The sequence below is a fragment of the Poecilia reticulata genome, chromosome 15 (assembly GCF_904066995.2).
Source record: "Poecilia reticulata chromosome 15, P_reticulata-male-v2, whole genome shotgun sequence".
Classification (NCBI taxonomy): domain Eukaryota; kingdom Metazoa; phylum Chordata; class Actinopteri; order Cyprinodontiformes; family Poeciliidae; genus Poecilia; species Poecilia reticulata.
Genome location: NC_088844.1, coordinates 23821879 through 23848632, shown reverse-complemented (window position 1 = coordinate 23848632; position 26754 = coordinate 23821879). Strand labels below are relative to the sequence as shown.

General features: G+C 40.0%; 1 protein-coding gene across 3 annotated transcripts in view; it reads right to left on the bottom strand.

The window, feature by feature from the left end:
- Positions 1-26754, bottom strand: part of srfb (serum response factor b) — a 30725-nt gene that overhangs the window by 2328 nt on the left and 1643 nt on the right. The window contains exons 2-7 of one of the 3 annotated variants that reach the window (XM_008430297.3): positions 20062-20328; positions 8178-8418; positions 3555-3719; positions 3159-3269; positions 1845-2042; positions 1632-1733 (exon numbers count right to left, since the gene is read on the bottom strand). In XM_008430297.3, the coding sequence (XP_008428519.1) occupies positions 1632-1733; positions 1845-2042; positions 3159-3269; positions 3555-3719; positions 8178-8418; positions 20062-20328 (1084 nt within the window). The remainder of the gene's footprint in view (positions 1-1631; positions 1734-1844; positions 2043-3158; positions 3270-3554; positions 3720-8177; positions 8419-20061; positions 20329-26754) is intronic. The other 2 variants (XM_008430296.3, XM_008430298.3) reach the window with 2 other exon arrangements.

Genomic DNA, 26754 nt, shown 5'->3' with positions numbered 1-26754 from the left:
ATCACAGGTCATCACAGCACACAGCAGCCAGAGCAAATGGACGTCCTGCAGCTAATCCACAGAAATCTGTTTGTCCTGGAAAAAACCACTCAAGATGACGCCATAAAACACATTAGCTTAATGTTTCAATCGTTTTATCCATGCACTGCTGCTGTGGCTACAGGCGCAGCTCAGTGAGCTGGAATAACTTCAAAAAGTTCATTTATTTTAGCAATTCTATTAAATTATTCTGACTCATTGTATTGATGAAAGTGGAATAATGCAAGTATCAAAAATAAAAACTAAAAATAAAATTCTGTTCATCAGAAAATTTTATCAAATGTGATTAGAAAAAAAAGGACTACACAAGTTTTCCTTCCAGTAAACTTTCATCTAAAATGCATCAGATTCAATTTTTTGCAGTTTATAGAGGTAAATGGGTATAATTGGAAAATATTACTAAAGTATTAATAAAAACAATGCTATTTCCGCTGAATGAAGATCACAGCTGTGTTTTTCCTCTGTGATGTAAAGCAAGAAAAGAAAAACAACTGAAAAGCTCATCTTATACACTGCTCAAAAAAATAAAGGGAACACTTCAGTGTTCACTTAAATGTTAACGTGTTCCCTTTATTGTTTTGAGCAGTGTATATTTGTGTGTTCCACACAGAGTGACACATTAGAAGTGTGTATTTCAAGTAATTGTGACAGTTAGAGGTATTGAAAACCCAAAATTAAGTTTCTAAAAACTTATTTTCAAATTTTTTTCTGTTCTTATTAAATAGGAATTATATTTTTTTAAAAAAGCATTTTATATACAGAAATCTTATGCTGACATGTTTCTACTGTATTTCTTCCTTCCACTAAATTTTCAGATTTCAAAAATGGATAAGATGTGCAACCTATTTTTCAAAACCAGAGAATATTAGATATTTTTCACTCTTTAAAGAGTCTGTAGGTTAGAATGAGTCTGGAATAATTTCTAACCATTTGCCATATTTTTTAAAATAATTTTTAATCTGCTTTTGTACAAATTAAATAACTTAATACTACACACTTTAGTCTTGATGACACCAATACATATAGATACACATATGTATTAATATACACATGTTAATTTCGATGCTTCTATTCAAAAGTAAAAACTGAGTTCATGAAACTCAAGACAAATAATGTTTCTTTTTTTAAATGCAAATGTATTTTCACTGGTTTCTTACCTTCCACTAAACTTGAAAACAACTTGATTTGATTTCAAAAATAGCTCAGGCCTGCTATGTATTCATATTTTTAACAGATACACTGGCATATTTTGGGTTTTCATCAGCTGCAAGCAACAATCATCAAAATCAGAACAAAGTGGTTGAAATCTATCGTTATGTGTAATGAATCATTATGAGTTTACTAAAATAAATGCCCTTTTTGATGCGCTTCTTTTTTTTTTTTTTAACAAGATGCACCTGTGTAATTGGTGTATTCTGTACGTGTTTGGCAACAAAATAAAAACCAACAAGATGCCAGCTGAACACTCCACATTCATTCAATAAAGACCAAACAGGACGCCGCCCTGCGGCCTGTGTGCCAAGTGCTCTGTTAAGATGCATTAGTGAAGTCAACGTGGCATGCTGGTTGCATAGGGAATATGAGAGTTTCACTTGTGAAATGCAGATCTTGCCGTACTGGGTGTAGCTGCACTGTTGAGACAGGGATCTGCACCGTGCCGGGAGGTGCTGTGAGGAACACCTGAGGGACGGCACCTGGGCAGGAAAACACAGAAAGATCAAAAAATAAAAAAAAAAAAAATCTGTGAATCCTCGCCATCCATCCCTCAGGTGAAGCGACGTGGCGCGACGCGGCGCGGCTCCCACCTGTGTCTTGGCTGTGCGCGTGGGACACCTGCATGGTCGGGGCTCCCTGGGAGAAGGCGTTGAGCACGGCCAGCCCCCCGTCGGCCAGCGCCGGCGTGGAGGCGTACATCACCGTGTGAGGGCTGGGGTACATCATGTGGCCCGGCACAGACGTTGGCACTGACGAAGTGACGATGGTTGCCGGGAGACTCACCGTTGCTGGGGGAGACGGAGAGAGACTCTAAAGGCATGAGGGGTGCGCAACATGTTGGCCAGCAGATGGCGCTTGATATCCAAACTCTCCTTCCTGCTCAGGCATGTGCGTTCCATCACAACCCATCGTTCATCATTAGTAGCGGGAAGATTTCTTATCAAGAGCGTTTAAAAATTAGCACAGATTTCCTATAATAGATATTTATTAAGAAATGTTTAGTTTTCATTTCATGAATGGTTATGTAACATTTTGCGGCTCTAAACGAGTTTTATTTTGAAGGAAATAAAACGGCTCTTTGGTTTGTAAAGGTTAAACACTGATGGGTTAATTCATGTTATAGAGTGGCCTAGTCAAAGCCTTGAACTATATCTCATCGAGAATTTGTGGCAAGGTGACCAATATCCCAACAATAATCTCTGAAAAGGAAATAAAATCCGCTAAAGTTTGGCGTTGTTTGAGGCATCAATACTTTTTTGAGACGCTGTAAACTATTTATTCAAAGTAATACTATAAAATATTAAGAAACTGTATGTATAAAAATTCTGGTAATAACGAATAAAGCATTGAACAAAAGTCTTTCTTCTGGAATTAAGAAATTATTTAAGAGGGAGTAAAAATAATTTACAAGGTTTTTTTTAATATTTGAAGTAAAATCTAAATGTATTTTAGTTCTCAGCGTGAAACTGGAATGAATAAAATTATGATCTCTGATGTGGTTATTTTGGTGAGTTTTAAAAGAACCTTTAAATGTAAAAGCTATAAAAGAAAAAATATAAAAGTGCTATGTAAATATATATATATATATTTGTATATCACAATTTTTGACTGTAAATGTGTTTGATGTGTTTATGTTTTCATGACGTAAAGCACTTTGAACTGCCCTGTGGCTTAAATGTGCTAAACAAATAATCTTCACTGATTGATTGACACGTATTGTGTAATCATGTAAATTAAATTCTTAGAGTAGGGTCGGCAAGTATAAGTGTCATCTTCAGCCTATTCCTGTATTTGACATATTATTGGTTTGCGAAATAACGTTTTCTTTCCTGTAAATTTACTAAAAAATAAAGTTAACCTGAATCTGTGTACACGGGGATCGCTCCAGTGAAACTCCGACCTACCGGTGGAGTTGGTGGAGGTGTGAGAGATCTCGGGGCTGCTGTCGCTGTTGGAGGTGGGCTGTGTGTTGGGATGGACCTGGATGGCCTGGAGCTGCTGAGGAACGCCTGCACCTGCAGAAAGAAAATAAACACACACACACACACGGAGGCCATGAAGCCACTGCGGCAACTCGACAGAACCCGACCCAGGGAACAAGCAGCAAAGAACTACGTCACATTAGTGCCGTTAGCAGAGTTAGGAGAAAGTCCTCGTGCGTGTGGAGAGAGTAACTCTAGCATTAGATGGTTGAGTGTTAGCAGAGGAAGTAGGGAAAGCGGTGTGCAAGCAGCAGGCTCATGGAGGTATGACTGAGATTAGCGGAGGCAGGCACGGTGGCAGCATGCAGAGCAGATCACCTGTGAGGGAGACAGCAGCAGGGAAGCGGAGGACAGCCTGCTGTCCCTGCTGTGGCTGTGGGGCGGCGGCCAGGGTCTGACCATGCTGCCCCTGGAGGGCCAGAAAGTGCTGCTGCAGCTGGCTCAGAGGAATGGTGGGGGTGCTGGGGGGGAGAGGAGTGCCTGCTGCAGGGGCACGCACACAAATATACATGGGTTAAAACTAAATAGTGTTTTAAGAAAAAGCAGAAATCCTGTTTTTCCATTGTTCTGAAGCACTAAAGTGTCCTCTGCGTGTTCAGAGACTCGCCAAATATAAAAAGGCAACATTTACCGTCTCCTTCCCTCAGCATCAGAAACTGCAGATTGTGAGGTCAAAGAAACAACGGCGCTAAAACCCTACAGAACTTAACTTCAGTCTACCATTACCGGCCTGGTCAACAGCCAAAACATTGTCTGGGCTTTTTTCAACTGTTTTAGGGTGATTTAGATGTGCTGAATCCACAAAGCACATTGGTTTTGCTCAATGATGTCAACTTTCTGAACTACAGATGCAAAATGGATGACTTGTTCTCGCATATGGGGCGGTTTCCTGAGAATCTGGATCAATGAGTGACGAGCAGGAGGAGAGATTCCATCAGGACAGAAAAGAGATGGAGAATTTTGCACAAAGAAGATGTAATGTTCAATTTACATGCACTTACCCTCATCAGTGCTCATTATTCAATTTGCAGAAATCCAAGTTTGTAACATTTCATTAATACACTCTGTTAGAAAACCCTTTTTTTTCCTCCTAAAACCTTTTTATCTTAATGGATTTATCTTAAATCTTAATGGAAATGAACTGATAATGTCGCAAAATGTCATCTGATCTTAGTCAGAAGATCTCTACATCAAAGTAGACCTGATTGAAAAAAATGGATGTTATTTTTGGATTCAGTGGTGCAAAATAGTCCTAATTCAGTTGAGAAAAAAAACAGACTTCCAAAAAAAGTATCTTTTTGTAACTCAGTGTTATTATTTTGTCTGCTAATTAACGTATAATATATTTTGCCTCTGAGGAATTGAGGGTAAACACCAAGTTGTTGGCTGCGAGCCAGGACTCACAGGAGCCGAGGACCAAGTGGGATCATTTATTTTTGGTGGCCACCAACCCACAACAACAAGAAGATTCCTTAAAGGGCTGCGGTCAGAGCGGCTATCATTGTTTTCTGTCTGCTGCCCCGGTTCATTAATGTTTGACCTTAAAGCTGAAATGTGGAACCTGCAAACACCACAGATTGGAAGACGGGATGCAGGGAGGCAGGGATTGATGGTTGGATGGACAAACAGATAAATGGACAGATGGACAAACGGATGGATGGATGGATGAATGAATGAATGGTTGAAAAAAAAATTGATGGGACTGTTGAATAAATGGAAAGATGGTGAAACTGATCGATGGACAGAGAAACTGAATGACAAATGTATGGAGTTATGGATGAACAAACTGAGGGATCGTTGGTTGATTGGTTGGTTTGATGAAAAAATGATATTTGGATTGTTGGACCAACAGATGGTAAGAAAAACTGATGATTAGGTCGTCTGACTGGAGAAGGAACAGACAGGATGGACAGCAAATCTAAGGGATGGGAAATAAAATTATTTTTTAACACTTCGTTGACTCTTTCCACCCTTATTCAAAACTACAAAATACTTCAACTGAACTCCGTATTTATCCAGACTTTCACACTGTAGCAATTCAGTTTTTTTTTTCGTTTGTTTTGTTTTTTTAAGTCAGACGACGACTTCTTTTGATTCTAGACGTGGTTAATTCAACATGATGTCTCAAATGTGAATGTTGGGTAATGGGGAACATCAACGTTCCCATTATGAAAAATGTCACATCTTCCTTTTGGGAACGTGAGAGTAATTAATTAATTTCAATTTTGTATAAACGGTACAAGATGAACTGCTGAGGTTTTCTTCAAACACACCGAGTTCTCCTCAGAACCATGAAACAATGACAAACAAGATTTGTTCAACATCCAAGTTTAAAGATCTTGAGCTGTAAAAGTTCATCTTGTTGGCACATAGCAACCAGCCACACCAACTGTGGATGAGCAGAACAGCCTGAAACTCCTCTGACTCAGGCTTGTTGTCCTTTTGGGTTGTCATTTTCAACAGAGCTGTCCTCCCCCTCCGCTCCCTGCCTCTTTAATGGCCTTCAAAATGTTTCTGGCAACAGAAAAAGAACGACAATCTCCAAGATGCAGACACCAGGGTAAAAACACAAACTCCAAATGAAGATCTGAACAGCATATCTGCACGCTTTTCCATGAATCTGAATGAGAGCATTCATTTAGAATCCATCTGTGAAGGAAGAAGGCTACAGATTTCCTTTCTGAACAGGATTCTGAAGTGGCTTTTTGCTCCATACGCAGTTGCTGCAGTAGGGTGGGCAGGCCCTATCAAGCTGTCAACTGTGGAGCTTTGAGTGTGTGTGTGTGTGGAGTGTGTTGTTCCACCTGGTGCTGCTGCCATGTGCCAGACAGGTGGTGAAGGGGAGAGAGGGAGCAGGCAGCAAAGCAAGAGAGCAGAGGGTGGAGGGACAAGGTTGCAAAGGGAGAGAAAGCCGGCAAAAAAATAAAATAAAAACAAAAATCTGAGCAGAGACGGTAGCTTGTTCCCACTAGAGGGGCAACATGTGTCTGTCCACAAACACTGCTTTATCGCCACAGCCGATACTGAGAAACTGAGCTTTCAATGCAACAGGAAACCTCTTCAGCACGAGACAATAACTCAACTGTATTTTATGAAAAGATGCGCTGATAGCAGACCAGTTTGAAGACCAGTTTGCAAAAATCAGAACAGGTGACGTAAACCCGATACTTGATAAAGATTCTAGTTTCTTTATAATAAAAGAAAGCACATAAAAGCTACTTTTTTCTATTAATAATAAAAAAAAAAAACTAAAATACTTTTAATTAAAAAAATATTTTCTCGAAAATGGCATCAGGTCAGAGCTTTCACTCGTCTGCATATTTACATCATTGGAAAAAAGTAATTAGCAAATTACTCCCATATGTTTTCGATTTTCGAACACATCTGCAGAACTACACCTCGATTAAACTATTGCGTTCATATTTGCAAATTAAAGGTCCCACAATAAGTCCTGGGCTTCAATAGGCTATTAAGGGACATCTGGTGCTTTGACAGAAAACCTCTCCCTGTAATGAAACTGACCTGCAAACAGATTCCTTCTTCCCAACTGAAGAGGAGCCACCGCTAGCATGAATTCGGCTACGTTCACCCAGCTGGTCTTGATGCTCGATTATGATTTTTTCCCTCCAATTTTTTTTTTGTTTATTTGCTCGTTTGTTTGTTGTTGTTTTTTTGCATGGCCAGTCATACTACTAATAAAATCTGACCGCAATCAGACTTCTGTGTGAGCGGTTTACGAACGAATGCACAGAAGAACGTTAAAATAACAGAGCTACGCAGTGTTTGTGTCCATGGATCTATTTTAAAGTTTATTCACAATATCATAAGATGGAGAAATATAATAAAAAATATAATAAAAAGAAAGCACGACTAAGAGAGATTGCGTTTTGTGGACTATTGACTGCAACTCCTGTAGAAAAGTCTGTGTGTGTGTGTCTAGTCGGAACCAGGAATAGTGGGATTGTGGTGCGATGCGCTTCAGTGACTCAAGACGTCTTTGATAATAATTTTCATTCATTGTTTACATTAAGATTCACCAAATTATGAATCTTCTGGTGCCAAATTATGATGCAAATCTCGTATCAATAACGTAAAAGTTGAATAATAAGCGGCATGACCGCTCAGGCTAAAGACGTACCTGATTTAGTACAACATAACAGCACAAAAACAGCAGATTTGAATCGCATTTGACTGCTGTGTGAATGTAGCCTAAGTTGCTTATTCATATGCTGTTAGAGGAAATAAATATACAACTGGCAAAAACAATCAGTGCCTCTCTTATTTATACCTCTAGAGTCTCTGTGACCTCCTGAAGAGAAATGAATAATCACAGGAGAGACCATTCAGGAAGCCTCCAGGGACTTAAAACCAGAAGCTGCTTCACAGAGTTGATCAAGTGCAGAGTTTGTGTCTATGGAGTCGTCCCTCAATGAAAAGGTCATTTCTAGTTCAGCATCACTCCGACACAAAGGATCAAACTCCAGCATGCCTCAATTATAATTTCACCACAAACCAGAGACACTTAGCTGAATATTCATAACTAATTATGGGGCTTGCTCATCGGCCCTCTTTGCCAGGCCTATTGTGTCCCTCTCACTTAATTATTCGTGTCCCCATCTGACTATCAAAGGTAGGGCCCGTCGCCAATAGACGACGTGTCTCCCTTGGATACTGCGGGCTTTGTGAAACCCGAGGGCGCCGAGTGTTGGTGACTCGCTATGAAGAGCTGCAGCGTGATGTGAACAGCTCAGAGAGGTAGGCGTGACCACCTGAAGATGACGGCTGAGGTCACGCTGTGGCACCGTTCAGATTCTAATCAGCTAACAAGCTTCACTGCACAATGACATTAGCAAAACATGGAGGGACAGGATGAAGGTAAGACAGGCAGAAAATTTAAAAAAAGGGAGAATTTGACCAGAGCGCCGACTGCTGAGGACTTACCGGACATGAAGGTGAAGCCACTGGGAAGCTGCATGACTCCCGTCGAGGCGCCAGCCGTCTTGAGGACAGTTCCATTAGCGCTGATGTTGCTGCTGGTCGAGACGGGCGCCAGGTAGTTGGTGATGGGAAACGACGCACCAGTGCTCACCTGCATGGTGGTGGAGGTGGTGGGTACCGTGGACTGGGCGCTGCTCGTTGTGCCCGGTAGATTGGCTACGGTGAACGTTGGCTTCAGTGTGTCCTGCAAAGGAAACCGAAAACTGAATACAGGAACTGTAGCTGGTATCCATTATGGAAGGTTTAGCGATGCAAGTCGCAAAGAATTGGGGAAAGGATCCTCTCACAATCCAAGAAAACCCAACATCTGCCGTTCATTTATTGCCTACAAATTGAAATAACCTGATGGTTGGGTACATGGATATGAAACAATTTGTATGCAAGTACAAAATGGACAATTATGTCTGATTTGAGAATTTTTATGGCATTCATCTCCTTATTTATCAAAATGCATAACTATCAAAAGAAAGAAACTGACCAAAATGACCATCATATGCTGAAGGTCACAATTTGTCAAATTAAATTTGAGCCAACTGGATTTGACCTTTATGATCATCACTATAGTTCATAGTACTGAATGTCCACAAAATTGGGAAACTTTACAAATGAAGATGACTGGACCATCCGATAAATGCCTGAATACACAAAGTAAGACCCTCTTTAGTCGGATCTTCTCTGTTGTCTGCTTTTATCCATAAGTTATCAAAACGCATCATTAACCAGAGGAATAAAGTGATACACAAAGGTTTTTTTAAATGGGCACCAAATGAAACATAGAAGGGAATGAATCGATGAAGGGACAAACTGATGGTTGGTAGGAAAATGTCTCGAGACAGTTTCTTTTCGTGCCATAAAAAGGCCAAAACTAGGAACGTATCATCATGACCAGCATCCAATAAAGTGTACAGTACCTTGTCCTTTAAAGGGTCATAATCTTGTATTTGACAAGATTCAACTGGTCCAAAAAGGCATTAGAAGAATAATCATTGAAAATGTCATGTATGGTGAGATAAAAGCGTGACATGGTCCCAAAAAGATGGTAGGGCTTGGCAAAAGAGGCTCAGAATTCCCCACAAAACACCAACCAGTAATGCAGCTAGATGTAAAACAGATGCTTAAGAGAGTGTTTAACATTTTATATTCTTTCAGTATTTCAGGGATTAACAGACTGCTGAGAGAAACCAAAGCTTGTTTTTAATGGTCGGCACCTATAATTAGCTCCATGTGGCAATATGGGGTGCTCTTATTAAATACCAAATTAAGACAGAAGCTCATTCCTGGTTGGAAATCATTTTAAAAATGTCAGAACATCTCATCCATTTATCCTGCAATTAGAATTCATTTCTTGATTTATCTCCATCTGCCTATACATCTCCATCTCACCGCTTTTGAACTATCTGGTAGGGTTACTATGACAACTGACTGACCATGGTAAAAGGCAAAGAAATGAGGCAGATGAGATGATCAAAAAGAGAGAGATGTAGCATCAAACTGTAGCCTAATGTGCAGCTCCATTGAACCACCTAGCAGGATGTGTCTGTGAGTGGGCTCCATGATGAGAGCAGAGTGGGTGTCAGGCTGAGACTAAAAAGCCCAACTAAACCCACAGTGCCACAGTGTACACACTCACACCAACACTTAGCACATGATGCTAATGATGTTTAATAGCCGGATGGGAACAGGACTGCATATTAGAAAGCATTCAGAAGGTTTCGGGTCTGTGTGGGTTCACTGCTCTCATTGTCTGACTGCAGGTGATTAAACTTAAATATAAAGATTGTTACTGTGGGGGGGAATAAATGGAGTGACAATGAAGCCAAAAAGTTTGTGAACCCTTTTGCTTAATCTTTAAATCGAGAAACATTTTCAATTTAAGCACCTATTTACAGAGGTATTACTATATAATCCTTTAATTATGTGGCTTGGTAAAATACTCCAGTCTCCAAATTTCCCAACTTTTAAAACCGTTAATACAAAAAGTTCACGATGAGGTTTTGGCAGAGATATTTGCAGTATTCAGGCCTTTTATGAAACCTGCAAAAACCAGAGACCAGAGCAAAGGAAGCAAACAAGAAAGGAAAAACATGGATGGAAGAACAGACAAGGTCCACCAGAACAGACACTTCATGCACCAAAACCAAATGCCAACAAACTAACAACAACCATCTTCTGTGTGGTTGTTGTTACTGAGGGAGGAAAGCTTCAAGTTATTTCAGAAAATCAGATGGATGGATAAACAGACTGAAGTTAAGGAGTAAACAAATTGTTGCAAACAATTGGTATAGTAAATTTCCTCTCTCTGATTTGGGTCAACATGGCATCACAACTAAAAAATTAATTATTAAGTCATACTCTGGGAAGTAATACGTGACATTGCAGAGGTATTAAACGTAGGAAGCTGAAGAGGAACAAACCACAGTTGTCTGGGTTCTCCAACACCAACCTGTCAATACATAACATTTATAGACATCCCTGATGTCTATAAATCTATGTAGCTGCCATAACTGTAGCTACAGTAGCAGCTACAGCTACTACCATCCAACTAAGGGATCGCAAGGTGAAAAAAAGTTTTATTGATATTTTGGTTTCACAACTTCTTGTTTGTCATCTGTATTGCACTTGGACTGAAAATGCAGCATGGAATTTGCCCTAGTTTCCCAGTGTCATTTACAATCCGTCAGCAGTTTGAGGGCAACATCCAGATGATAACCTTTCAGATACTTGATTAATAAAAATCCACCTGATATTGGACCAATATTTGGCTCACATTTAGCGTCTTTTCAATGTTTCTAGACTGAGAAGGTAATCAAACTGTCAAATTGCTCCACAGTGGTATATGAGACAGAGAGAAAAAAGAGATAATCCAAGATTATCATCTGGATCCACAAAGTTAGTAACATACAATATCTAATGCTGAAACAGTTACTGTGCAGCCAGCTCATCCTGGCAAACTACTATTGGTTTTTATATGTGACTGATTACGTGGGTGAGAGGTGGTTGCTCCAGCATGGATTCGTCTGATAAGACCTTTCAACCATGCAAACATGTAAATGGAGTTACTGTACAGGCTCTCTGAGCAGCTATATGTCATAATGCTCATAATATGATGTAAAGACAGCATTTCAACTTCAAACACTTTCAGTTTTCTGGTCTGTATAAGCTGGGGATGGACAGGTTCTTCAATAAATTATAAATGACTAAAAAATGCACAGCTATGATCTGTTTAAAAGGTCTGCACCTCAGATCCGGACTAGTCCAAGGTCCCTCTCTAGTTTAGTTAAACAGCAGCTCAAGCGTTAGGGGGGGGGGGGGTGGAGTGAAGGGAGGGACAATTTGAGCTCAACAGGAAAACCGAATGCATTCATACAACAGAGCACAACGCAGCTGTAATCACGTCTGCACGCTTTCGCCAGACTCCCCAGCTAACACTCAGTAAAACTAACAAGATAGAAAAGAGTAACTGAATTGAGGAAGCAGCAAAGTCAGAGAGGAGACGGAAAGTGTGTAGGCGGGGGCAGATCTGAGTGGGATACATCACAGGGGACAGAGAAGAAACAGCTGAGGGCACAGACAGCTGGAGAGAAACCTGAGCACCTACGAGGGGCAAATAGCCCCCCTCTGGGCCAGATGAGGCAGCATAGGTCCGCTCGTAAAACCCCCTAACGTCTACAACCAACCCAGATGCTCAATCTTACACAGTTAGTTAAGAAAATGGCTCACTGACATGACAAGGTCATCATGTTCCAGTTTTCCATTTCACACCACTCAGGGGAGAGAGGAACATCTGCTCCTGCTCTGCAGACGTGTCGTCACTGAGGTCCAAACAGTGGCTGGGAGGTTAGCTTCAGAAGGTGTGCCACACACTCCTACCTCCAACCAGCCTGTCACTATCTGTGTGACCCACATAGAGACCTTCCAATGACCTACTGCTTTGTTTGACCAGCTTGATGGTCAGCTATCCAGCTCTGCTTCATAGGGTGCATTCACACCGACCCCGTTTAGTCCGCTTCAATCGGACTCTAGCTTGTTTGTCTAGAAAGTCCAGTTTGTTTGAGAAGGTGTGAATGCACATCAAACTCTGGTCCGCCCACAAACCTAGGTCTCTGTTCGGTTTAAGTGAACTTGAATCCAATCCAAAAGCAGGAAGTGGACTGTAGTGCAGGGCATTCTGGGTAAATACAACCAAAACAAACTTTAGACTTTGGTCCATTCGAACACATGAATAAGCTTTGATTTAAACCACTTCATTGTAGCTCCGGCTGTATGCTTGAGGCTGTGCCCTCCTAGCAGGTTAACCCCAGTTTCAAGTCTTGTGCTGCCTCTAACAGGTTGTCTTCCAGCATTGTTGGGTAATTTTCAGCCCTGCTGAAGACAAGCATCCTCACAGCATGATGCTCCCACCAGAAAACCATGTGCAGCTTTTAGCCACCCAGGTTTCAAAAGTTTAATTTCTTCTTCCACATGCTTACCGTGTCTCCTATATGGATCATTTCCAAACATTAAGCAGGACCCCTTACGGCTTTCTTTTTGCCAAAACATCATAAATGTTATATTTATGAGAGTGCACGGCTAACAGGTGTCTTGGATACAGATTTTTTTTTTCCACCTGAGCAGTGAATGGCTGCAGCTTCTCCAGTGCTGCAGCTGGACCTCTTGGCTGTTTCTCTGATTGTTCTCCTTTCCCGGTCAGTAAGTTAAATGGCGCGTTTGTCTGGAAATGCTCTTTACATTTACAGACAAAGCACATCTGTGCTTTTTATATTGCCTTCACATTTTTGACTGCAGAGGGTCACAAAGGTTCTTCTCTGGTAAAGTGGCAATGCTAAACGTTTTACACTTTCAGCTCACCGTTTTGATTTCCAACCAATAGATAAACTGCAGCAAGATGGAGGAGAGGAAACTGGTCTGGTGTTCTGTTTGGCTGTGATACCTTCCTGGTGGAGGGCAACAGCTGAGATAATGCTCCCAACAACTTAACATTCTTCCTCCCACACGCCATAACTTCATTTTCCTTTAACATAGAAGGTACTACTGGATCAGTTCGTCCGTTTCATTTTGTGCATTACGCTGCGTCTTCTCAAATGCCCAATCGGTCGTGGCAGTTTGTAGTTTACACCGAGTCAGGCTCTGGTCCTGCTGGAGGTTTCTTCCTGTTAAGAGGATAGTTTCTCCTCTCCACTGTTACTACATGTGTGCGCGGTATGAGGGATTGCTGTAAAGTCAACGACAGGAGGAGTATAATTGAACTGAAGTAAGGTGAGATGAATTTTTTCATCTAATCTGATCCGGTGATTCAAACTTCTACAGATTCAGATGAACTATAAATACAAGGGAAAAAAATTGCAATAGTTTTGTTTGATAGCATTTTGAATTCAACAGGAATTAAGGAATTAAAAAGTTGTTCCCATTTATGTATCCAATCAAAGAATTAATTCTTGCAATTCCACTGATTTTAAATAGAATCAAAAAGAAGTGCAATATACTAGTTTCTAGTTGACCTTTTTAGAGACCAAAAGTCGGAGTTGTAGGTTTTGGTGCATTTAAATTTAAAAAAAAAAAAGGCCAGCACCAATCTGTGCCTGATTAACTCGATGTTACGACAGCAAATGATGTCAGAGTTTTATAGTTGAGCAAGTAGAGTACCGAGTCATCTGATATAAGACCTGCCTCCTTACCCGGCTATCTAATCCATTTTACAACAGAAGGATTTAAGTACAGAGACAAAGATGAACTTTGAAAACAACTAGTTGAATGTTAAGACAGATTCTTTAAACAAACCAGCGATCTTGTTGAAGCACTGTGGATGACTCCTGTCAGGTCAATGTTTTTGTCTTTATTTGTTTGATTTTATTAAACCTCCTAGGTAAAAAGAAGAAAGAAAAAAAAAGAAAAAAGCCTCTGGCCTTCCAGATAAAACATGTTCCAAAAGGAGAATAAATTTGAGCAATTAGAATAAGAAGGACAAATAATTCCCTTTTCACAAAGGATTTTATTCACTCCAAACTGAAGGTGACAACTGGCAGGCTGGTCCAGTGTCGGTGTGAGAGGCCATTGTGCAGTTTACTGGTGACTGGCCCTCTTCTAATCTCCCATTTGCTGGCTCCCATCTCCCAGTTTGTCACTCTGCCAGCAACATGGAATTTGCAGCTCCATTTGGGACTGCTAAAAAAGGCAAGGCAGCCCAAGTGGAGGAGGTGCAGCCAATGGCGGCTGACCTGTCCAGTTGCTTGCTGTAAAATAAGGGGGTGGAAGTGGGGGGCTGGTGACATCATGTTGCTTTCCTCCCCTGCTAACACATGCAACACACCGCGTATGCATAAGCGTACAATATACTGAATAGTGGACTTGTCAAGTGATTTATAGAGGCTCTTTAAAACCAAGCTGCACACAGAATGGCAGCAGTTTACTCAGGACGTTTCCTGGTTGGTTTGGCTATTCAAGCTGCACTAATGAGCATTACAACCAAACTCAGGGAGGATTTTAACAGCAATGACACTGACAGAGCGAGAAGTAGGGAAGCATGGGAGGAGAGGAGAAAGAGGGAAAAACCAGAGCATACTGAGAATCCACTGCTTTCCAGCATGTCTGAGTTATGAGACATGTTATTTATGTTCATGACTAACCTAAAGAGCAAAAAAGGTTTTAAAGATTCACCATTCAAGCCATATCCTAAATTATAGATCTGACATAAACAAAACAGAAAAAATCTGGAGGAACGCAGGGAGGCGTCAACAGTGTTGTCTTTAACATACTGGATTTTTAGGGGGCAGGACATGATGACCAAACAATATTTACAATATTAAGAAAATATGCATGTGTGATATTACAGATATTGTAACTAATCTCTATTGTTTATTTTCAATTACTTGTGAGCTTCTTGGCCATTACAAATTCACAACAGGTGTGAACCTCTGGGGTGGCGAACATTCATCAACCCGACAAGATATACATCAGCACATAAAAAAATGGCAACAGTAACATCCAGGGAATCAGTGAGGACTGTGATCAAATATACAAACTTTAGTATCAGATAAAAATAGCTTCACATAATAAAAGCCTAGCCAAATTACTACAACACTTGTAGAATTAAGAAATTAATTAAATGGAACCAGTTAAATGCCAGTTAAATGGAGAATTTATGGATATTTTTGATACGTAGAGCTAAAAAGCTGATTTTACTGATTTTTGACCAGTTGACCAGAAGATCAACTTGAAACTTGTCATTTTTCTCCCAGAGCAACTTCCACCATGATTTTCTACGACTACAAACATCATACTTCTGAAAACTAATAGAAGCTGAAAACTAATAACCAACAACACTGCCCTACCAGTCAGTATTAAAAGGGAACATCTGGGAAATGTACCTTTTTGTTTTTTATTGTTCAGGAAAACAAGAGGAAAATGTCCAATTGTGTTTTCTATAAAGATAAAAATCACCTACTAGAATCATCGGTACAAGATGTAATAAGCATCTTGTTGGAAGAGCTGTTTTACTTTGCTTCCAGTCTGAAATACAAAGTGCTGCAGAACCAGACACTGAACAGATAAAGATGCGTTAACATATTTTCCTGTAACCATGGGCCAGAATGAGGACTTCACTGTAGAAATAGCATTTGCACAAATATGTAAAAATAAAAATGAAACTATGTTCCTGGGAACGCCTTAGGAATCCCCCTGAGATGCTGGCCCAAGTGGCTGGGAAGAGGGAAGTCTTGGTCCAAGTCTATGCTTAGGCTCAGATTAGGCAAAAGATGAAAAAAAAGTATACCATGACCCAATTTGTTTGTTTTATTGTTTAAAACAAAAAGTTAGTTTTATACACAAGCAATAGTTTAAGTACTTAATGTACAGAATATTTGCCATTCTTGAAATTCTGCTTTTTATGGAGTAACAAATATAAGAAGTTGGTGTAAACTAGTTTATTAGTCAAGCTATCTGCTCTAGGAGTCAGTCACTACGAGCAGTTTTCCAAGTAAAACTTTAAGACATGGCAAGATGAGAAGTGATAGATGGTGCTCTATTGGTTTTCTACACTAGAATTGGGCTGGTATAAGACTAAATGATATAGTAGCCAAGCAGTTCCTGGATTGGCTGATTTCCAAATGCCAGGCCATTGCCTATCAAGTAGCATTACAGTTATGTCAGTTTTAAAAACATAGATCTCTGCAGTGTATAACAGACGTACATCTCATTCTGATATTAACCTTCCAATAATCCTCATTTTTATTTGTTATAGGACAGAAACAATTAATTAGATTAATTATGATGAATCAATCATTGAAACAATAATTTAATAGACAGAACAACATATTCAGAGCAGTAATTAAGCAAAGATTTATATATATTGATTTTTTTTTTTAGCTAATATGTTCTACCCAAAACTCATCAAGTGGCATGGTTTCAGCTTCAGCTGGTCCAAATGCTACAGCGACCTTTTGCTATCCAATGATTAATTAGTCATTTAAAATAATCATTGAGAGATCAGCTCTGCATTGCATTATTGTTAAGTCAAGCAGAAAGAGTTGCGCTTAGACATACTGTTAGAAATATTCTTTGCTCTAAACGAACAAGCATCAACTAAAGAAATGCATTTTTGCAAATGCTTATTCTCTTATATATATATAAAAAAGTACATTTATTTGCAACATAATGTATTTCTAATATTGTACAAAAAAGGGAGAAATGAAAAATCTATAAAAATGTGCCAGTTTCCTGAGTATGTGCCAGTTTCAGTATAATCAATACATTAATCCATAAATAATCTTTACTTGCAGCCCTACTTTGTTCTATGCAAAGAAAACTGATAGCCGCTTTTTTCAGCCAGCTGACTGGCAGTTGGGGGATGGATGTCTGCTGCCTTACAGCTGGTTTCCTTCTTAAAAATCTTCCTAAACTTCTAACAAGAAACACTACAAGCAACATCGTTTTCGTCATCCCAACACTAAATCATGTCCACTTAACTCATAAACCTGCTTTTTTTCTTCTCCCCCTTCCAAAGGTTCTCCACTTCCCCCACCAGCCTCTGCAAACTGAACTGTTTAGACTAGCTTGGTCTGTATGCATGACACGCCACTCATGATGGACAGAGTCCAGACGCTCACACGGCAGCAACCATACGGCGGACCCACTGCACTGAAACCATTCCTCAAAAAATGGTGTCCACCTGCCCGGTCTCAGCCATAACCGCCCCGAACCACACATAAATCTCCTGTGTGACGGCTCACAGGAGTCGTAATGCTCTCCCGCAGGCATGGCTGCAGAGGCGAGATGGGCCACCGGCGGCAGCATCCCCTGCCAGCCGCCTAAATGGACGGCCGACACTGGTGAGGCGTCTTTAGCCCACTCGCTCCTTTCTGCATCCGAAGCTCCCTGCCGTATTGCCAAACGTGAGGGGGGCTTAGAGGTGGGGGTGGAGAGGGTGGAGTGCAGCGGAGGGTCGAAATCACAGGACTCCAAAGACAGCTGCAGCTTATAAGGAATGCGAGGGGCCTCAGCCAAGAGTGCAGGCAGGGAAACCATACCATATATGGCAACAGAGGCAGAATCTAATTTTTATCAATGAGCGGAGCGGGCATGAGAGTGGATTAACATGCAAAGGTTGAGCTCCCATCCCTGACGGGAGTCTGGTACGCATTAGCTGGCGCCCTTCGAAAACAGCGAGTGGGCAAAGGCGGCCTGCAAGCGTCTGTCTTCAAAAAGGTGCACACTTAAGCTGCGCAAACAGTGAAGGGAATATAGACTTCCAGTGTGCGATTGCACAAAAGGTGCAATCAGGAAAGAAAGAAAGAAAAAAAAAAAAGGAAGTTGTGTATAAATTTATTACTGCTGATCAAAACTTTTGAAGATTCATTTTTAACTTTATGTGCATTCAAATGGTAAACTTGTTCATATTTATCATCTAAAGGTATTAAAGTTAATGGGATTTGTTGCAACAGAAAATAGCATCAAATTGAAAATGTGAAAGTGTGTTTTCACTCACCAAATAAAATCCAACCATTCTCAAATCCAAATAAAATATGTTGAATTTTCTGTTTTGACTTGACTAAAATGTAAAAAATAAATAAATAAAAATATTGCAAGACAGGGTGAAGTTATAATATGTTGATATGCTCAGATTGAGTTTAAAGGCTTAACATGTTATAAAAAGAAGAAACGCAGATCTTTCCACAGACTGTAGAGCTGGGTAATTGTTTCTTATCCTAACACAGCCCAGACCTGCTGGGATTTATCTTTAGGAGGAGTGTTTTTTCTGGGTGAGGAGAGGTCACAGAGGCAATGAGTTAAAGCCTATCCCCTTCACATACGGTGGTTAATTCTTTAAATCTCCACGTCTGACTTCATCTTCAGTCTGCAACCCTATAAGGAACTACAGATACTTTTTTTTCTCGGCTTCATAAAAATGGTTCGGAGGTGAAAGTGGAGATTTTGAACATCTCACAACAACAAATTTTATTCATTAGGGTTATATGAGATGCAGTGAGTTACAGTGAAGAGGATGGTTGAAGGCTTTTGTTTGTGTAATGTAAATGCAGCTGTTCTGCCAAAGCCTCTGAGGTTGGTTAGTGAACATTAGTGAGCAAACAGAATTATGAAGATCAAGAAACACAACAGACAGGTCAGAGAGAAGGTCAAAGCAAGGTTAGATTACAAATCGATATTCTAAGCTTTAAACATCTCATGAAGCATAAATATAGCATCTGAGAATGGGAAGAATATGACAAAACTGCAGAAATGGAGCAAGGGAAGAGTTAAAGTTAGAGATACACCAATTAATACCTGTAAAAAAAAATTCTAGATCGGGTGGCGGTAACAATGTGCAATGCATAAGGGCAGATATATTTAGTCTAATGCTGTTCTTTGTGCTCTGAGTGATGTCATACTTTATCATTTATTTTAAATTATATTTAGAATTACTAAATATAACGAACCATGTGAAAGAATGTTTGCTGCAGTTTATTTTTTGCATGCTTGACCAACGTAGCCAACCTTTTGTTTTTGTCAGTTTCTTTGTTATTTATTTTACATTGGATGTTATACCACTCATTGAACCGACTGAATAAATTAAAGTTGTGGTTTTTTTACATGTTTGCACTGTTTTTCTTTATCAGATCATTATCGGTCGATACCAAACCTCATATAGCTGTATCGGTATCAGAAGTGGAAAAAAAGTTGTGTTGTTCTTAATTTAAAATGTATTTGTCATTTCTGGTTGTTGTGTTTTATTTTGGCCATTTAAAATATCTTCCAGGTTTAAAGAGTTCTTTACAAAATAAAAGTTTATTAGTCATTGAAAGCGTGAGCTTGCATTATTATGCCATTATCAATATATTACTTGAAAATGATCTCAAACAACAATATTATCATTGCAATAATTTCAGCGACAATTTACCTTCCAGCAATTTTTTTATTATGACAAGCCTACTTTTGAGCTACAGCTTGCAGAGATATACCTGTAAAGAGAAGCTACTGCAGTGTTTTTATTTGTAAAATAACCAATTATGTTTTTTACTTTTATGCATCATTTATTGGGACAAAATGAAGGAAAAGATTAATTCTTATGGAAGGCACGATAACAACAAGGCCGAAGCGAAAACCTTTCATGAAGCAGGAGAAAGCTTAAAACTGTTTACATTTTAACTTCTATCCTCCACAGCTGGTAGTCAGCTTGATTTATGTCCTCTTGCATGCCTGCTTGTCTTAGAGACGTTTCTTACAATATTCATCAGTCACTCTCTACAATGCTTTAACTGTTTAATTCATCTCTCAAAGAGAGAGCAGACAGAGAGACGTGCACTGAATCAGAAGCACTCGAGTTATGAGTTTTTACCTTCGTGTCGCCCATGCTCTCCGACTCCGACACCTGGTAGGTGAGGTCTGTCTCCTCGAAGCCCGTGGCGCTCATGCGCTGGTCCATGGAGGGGTCGGAGCGCGGCGGAGAGTCCGGCGAGTTAAGGCATGTCTGGATCAGGGCTTTGCCCGTTTCGCTTGTGATCATAGGCTGGAGTTTCCGGGTGGCGAAAGTATAGACATGACCCGTTTCACTGGCCACCAGCAGCAGAACCTGGGTTCCCGTCAGGGTTGAGAGTTCATAGGCCTGGGGAGAGATAAATCAGGAACAGTAAGACATAAAATATATATATATAGCTCACCAAATTTGGACTTCCTTTTGATGAATTATTCTCAGCAGTGAAGGGAATAGAAAAAAATTCCCAATATAAACTAGTGGAAAAACAGAAATAAAAAGCCCAGTGCAATTTATAAATACCTCTGTAGTGAACTGTGACGTATTCCGCGAAGCTGAAGATAAGACTCCCAGAATAGAGGGTGTGATATAGATGTGAGACAGCAAACGGCATGTTTGCAAAAGCACGGGGGGATATTAGCACTCCAGATGACTGAGGAACCATTCTTTAAACAGAGGTAGATTCTGCTGCCTTATCTGCATCATGTTCACACTCTGGCTCTACGGACGGGGAGCATCAAAATGTTACTCCGGCCTCCTAAAGCTGGACTCAGAGTGAGAACGTCTTTTAATCTAAAAGACTCATCAGGTATGTGGAGGATGCTACTGGGGCTGTCAAGGAACGATGTCATTACCACCACCGTGGCACGCAAACCACAGTCAGAACAAGACGACAGACGAGCCATTGTACGCTGGAGTGCAGTCCGCTGTCGGACAGAACGAAGAGATAAATCGCATTCAAATGAAAGGGTTTTATTGAGCTGTAATAAACCACATCTCATCTCTTTCACGCTCGGCCTCCTTATACATCGTGTCTATCAGAGGTTACTCAAACAAAACCGCACAGCTCCTCTTACTGTTCTCTACCGTCTGCCTTTAGAAGCTGTGAGTTGAACCAACATCCGAAACCAAAAATGACAGACTGAGTATCAGAGTTCATAAAGATTTCAAAAAGCATGATATTTCCAGAGCAAGAGCAGCTCAGTCCCTTTTAACAAACTATTAAAGTGAATGTAGACTATCACTGACCATCACTGTGGTTGAAGAAAAGAACTTGCTGTTCGTTAGAAACCTTGGCGGGAAGTTGGACAAACTCAAAAGGTGTGTGGTCAGACAAACACATGGATGGACAGACAAACTGGACAGATGGACAAACAGATTCACAGGCAGTTGAACAAAAACTGATGAGCAGTCAGGTGCTAGTTGAGCAAGTTAATTCATGTTGATCCAACAGTTTGTTCAGACAAACTGATAAATACATGGTTACACAAACTGTTTGATGGACAGATAAAAAAAACCTGACAGGGAGTTGGTAAAATAGTTGAATTGTTGGCTGGACAGACACATAGTTAAGATAAATGGACGGGCGAACTGATGGATAAATGCAAGAATGGACAAACTAGATAATGGACAAGCAGACAAACCAGTGGATGGACAAAAGAGCTGAAAGACAGTAGGACAAACCAATAGGTAGATTGTAGGAAAGTTGGACAGACTGATGGATAGATGTATGAACAGATGAGACAAGCCGATGAATGGATGGACAGACAGATGGATGGGTAGTTGGACAATTCAGTGGACGGACGGAAGGACAGATGGACAAACCAGACGGTGCACAAAAGGACTGACTGACATTTGATGACGAGACGAAAGAATAGCTGGACAAGTACACGAAAGGACAAATGGATAATTCGATGGGTAGACACAAGAACAGAAATAAACCAATGGGTGGATAGAGGGACAGAGGGTTGGACAAAGTGGTGGGTTGATCAACGGACAGAAAGCTGGATAAACTGATAGGGGTCATTTCAGTTTGCTTTATTTCAATGTTAAACTTCAGGGCATCCTACATCCTCATCTTACACTCATACCGGAACAGGACTAAACTTTCAGAAACCTGTTCCTGACTCTCGTCCAATTTCAGGTCCTCACTGAAATATTTCTCAGATTCTAGTTTAGTAGACCTCTTCTAGTCCGCCTTAAACCATTTGACAGCTTAGCTGACCGATTAGACCAGACCAGGTCCAGGTTGAATAACTTGCTTCTGTAAAAGTAACAAACATTAAAATGAAGCCTCTCAGAAGTTAACAGCAGCTATTCACACCTTCAGGAAAAGCAGAACAGAAAATGTTAATTTATTCTGGCAGCAACACCAGACATTAATAATAAACAGGCAATTTGCATCACATAGGTTCCTGACTTATCAGGAAATATGACGAAAAACAGATCACAGTCAAAACCAAGAACTAAAAGTATTATGACTAAATCCTAAACAGACAACGAGAAAGGTTTCCTTTAAATCTACCAGGATCACCACAGTACAAAACAGGGCTTATGGACAAAGTTTTAATAAAACCCATTAACAAATCTTTTTATAATAAACCCCTAATTTAATGAAAACAATTAACGTTTTGGCTTTTCTCACTGAGCTGACAGGATTTGGTCATTATTTGCTTATTACACAGTTTTGTACAGCTATGCTTCCAGGAACAGCAAGGTAATCAAGTAATGAAAACATCCATTAGTGCCGGTAATTTGTCCTCATAGCTTCTTAAAACAAACTAAGGAACGCTAAGGACGATGCACGTTCTCCAACTCAACAAAATGAGACCGGAGAAAATTACTCATCCTGCTGGTTGAAATCTTCAGAAAAGTGAATGAATTGTGCCTGCAGATCAGTTCCTAAAACGTTCCTGCATCACTTGTCTTTTTTTTTTTAAACCTACAGACAAAGCAACATTCATTCAGAGCAGCTGGGATCCACTCCACTCTTTGCTGCAAATTAGCTTCGATTGGATTGAAGCACCTTTCAACATCAACTTATAAGGTTTTGTCACAGTTTCTCAACTGCATGTCTAGACTTTGACAGGGCCATTTGAGCAAACAAATATGCTTTGATCTAAATTGAATTGAATTCAAAGATACTTTATTTACCCTAAAGAGAACTTATAATTTAAAGATCCAAGTATCTTCAAATTGATGCAACTGGCAGGAAGGATGTCCAGTAGCAGTCAGTCTTGCAACAAATCTTAAGTAGCCTCTGACTGAAGCGTGTTGCATACAGCCTTGTGACTTTCATGGAATGCCAACAGCTCAATTTCCAGGCAGCAGAGTCGATATAACAAGTCCTGGATGACGCCATCAGTTGGCAAACTCTAGTAATCCACCCAATTTGATTTTGATGCTGCTCCCACGGTAACTTATCATAACAACTTTTCAAAAGTGAAAAAGAGCAAAAATCCTTCCAGCTGCACACCATCCAAAACCAGGGAGAATAATTGTCCAAACATGCCTCAACCAAAAAGAAAAAAAAAACATGAACAAAAGTCAACACATAAGAACTAAAGTAACAGATCTACTCCAACATCCTGCCACCATGAGCGGCCCAACTCTAGAAAACCATTCCTTTGCAGCTCTGGCTGTGTGCTTTGAGTTGTTCTGTCACTTCATTTTTAAGCCTCTTATTGGCTTTTGTTAAGAATTGCTCTTGATTTAGCTCAATATACCACTCTCATCAGCTCTGGGCAACATTCCTGATCCTTCTGAAGAGGAGGAAAATCCCCACAGCATGAAACTGCCACCACCACGTTGCACCATGAGGAGGAGCGCGTTTCATTTTTGCCTCCGATGAACAGAGTGCCTTCTTTCCACAAGTCATGACTCGTGTTCACTAAATAACTTGTAGAAACTTTGACAACTTTCTCTATACCTTCCACTGTCATGCTTGGTTTTTATGATGCACTTTAGGTCCTCTGACAAACCTCCTAGGCCTTCATAGAGCAGAAAGATTTGTACTGAGACCATTATATTTATAATATTTCAAATTTATGTAATCAAGGACAGCACATGTGGAGAAAGTGTGTTATACTTAATTTCACTGAGAAGTATCAAAGTAAAACCGGCTGAATCCCTGCCAGCAACGATTCTCTAATAATGCAACAGCGTAAAACAGAACCTTGAGTAAAGTTACCAAGCGGAGTATATCCATGTATAAAAGCTAAAGCACGTAAAGTAAAGGGAAGTGAAGATGTGGGTCGATCTGCGCTCTCTGCATCCTTCAAAAGCGAAAACAGAGCTCCTCCTTGTTAGAGACCAAACTACTATAAATCTACCCACTCCACCCACCTGTCAATTTCTGTCATGGCTGGCATTAGTGTGGGCAACCGCTTAAAAAAATAAAAACATCCCTCCCCACGTTGTGTCAAATAGTGTTCATGTTGCCAAGAGCCTACATAAAGACACTTCAGTTTCCACGACAACAGTCTGGGAAAAAAAAAAGAAACAAACAAACATTAAAAACCAAAAGAAATTCAGAAGAGAGTGAACCATGCACGTGCCTCAAAACATTTAACTAAGTGTTTATTTTAGTCTTTAATAAAGGTGTTCATCACTCCTTCTATAGTGAAATAACTACAGACATAGTTACACAATAATTAACTTTAAATGGAGTTATGGGGCCCTAATAAAAACTTGACATGCTGCTTTCAGTCCCCTCAAACCAACTTTTACCCCCTTTTTATCATCCATATTCAATAAATACATTACTAACACAGACATCTTTACAACAGTTTATTCTCACTTCTGTAGAATAGAGAAAAGTACAATGTGGAAATACCACATGCAAAACATAAATCTCTTCAACATCTAAATATTTTAACACAAGAAATTAAATATCTACAGAGTAGAAAACTGATTTTTTTAAAGGTTATTTTAAAAAGTTTTATTATGAATGACTACAACTAATTTGAACTTTAAATAAAGGAAATTTACTACAGTAAATCCAACTCGTGTGACATTTCTAATGCTCCTGAGTGCCTCCTGCTGGATATGAAGCACTAAGCAGCTGCTTAGATTGCTTATAACTTGGGCCAAATCTGAGTCGTAGCCAAATAAAATACAGTGGACCCCCAGATTAGCTGAATTTCAGGAATACTCAAGCCTCCCTTCAAGAAAAACGATTAGAACTGCATATTTAAATCATTCAAATACAAAATACACCTTCAAATGCAAGATCCACACTCCTCTGACACAGCCAATCAGCGCCAAGGAAAATAAATGATCTTCTTGGATTGGCTGCTTTACAAACGCCACCCAATTGCACCCAGGTATTTCAGCTCTCCAAGCTGCACTTTCTTTTGAATATCTTAGATAATTTTATTTTTAAATCTGCAAATTTTGTGGGTTTCTTTAGAGACATGCCAAAGGAACATCTCCAGATCAAAATCTGACCATTTTCCCTCAATCTGCTCAGATCGGTGGGTCAAATACTGAAAAATCTGAATTTCCCCTCTCAGTCATGAGCTGCATTTTAACCAAAGAACTCCCATAGATTTTGGTTCATAAAAAAGCAACCACTTTAAGTACTTTTAAGTTTTTTTGTTGAGCTTATTGTTTTAAATCTGATAAATAGGTCAGGAATATGTGTTTTAATGCAATAAATATGGTTAATTTCTTTTACTGCCTTCATTTTTGGCAGAGTTCAGAACTCCTATGTCTGTTCTTTAACAGAGGAACACATGTTTTCTGTTTTGTGTCCAAAAAAAGAAAAAAATCAAAACAAAACTAAAACTAAATCCACAAATATCGGTATTGGCCAGTAAAAACCAGACTGGTGAATCTCTAGCAAATAGGTGACTGCTTTGCAAAGCTCTCCAAACACTACTGCATGATAGGCATCAACACAGGCTTTGAAGATTAGGATGAAGAGGAAATTGTCATCCTCAGATCTTCAGTGTCACCTGTCACTCTGAGCTCACAAAACCGAAAGCAAAAAAAAGACAGACTAGAAGCCTGCAGGAGGATGTGGAGTCATGCCGCATGCACAGACTCCACTGTGAGCACTCTCTGACCATCCTCTGATCTGTTTCCCCTCGGGTTTATTCAGCTGTTGGCACATGAAAACTACTGCTGCTCGCTGCCACATGGCCCTGCTTTGCGGTGGCGGAGGCAACAGTCTGTGCACGGATGCAGCTGAAAGGGGCTTCTTTGCAGAAGACGCAGGCCTTCTTAATGAGCCTGCAAAGGTGTGCTGTCCGGGAACCTGTGTATGAATGAGTGCATCAGGATATTTGGAAATCTGAGAGTCTGTGTGTGGGTTAGTTGAGTGGGGGGGGGGGGGGGGGGGGTGAGGAATGGTCACAAATAGAACTGTCATTGGCTCAAATCTATTTACAGCCCTTTGCTCTGACTTCCTTGCACCCACTGAGTCACATTGTGGTACAACTGTTTCGTCACAAGAAATGGACTAATCTGCTGCTCTGAATAAACACTTGAATTTACTCTCTATTATAAGTTTAACCATTCCTTCTGTGTCAGATTTTTCATTTTGTCAAATTACAACTACAAACCTCATTGTGTTTTATTTGGATTTCCTGTGACAACCCAACACAAAGTTATGAATAAATGTGAGGTGGAAGAAACATGCTTTTCCAAATGTTTTACCGTTAAAATCCTATGAGATCAGGCCTTCATTTATATTTCATTTACTCTGATACCCCTAAAATAAAGACAGAAATGATGTTGAGACATTTCAAACAGGTTTGAGTTACATAACTATAC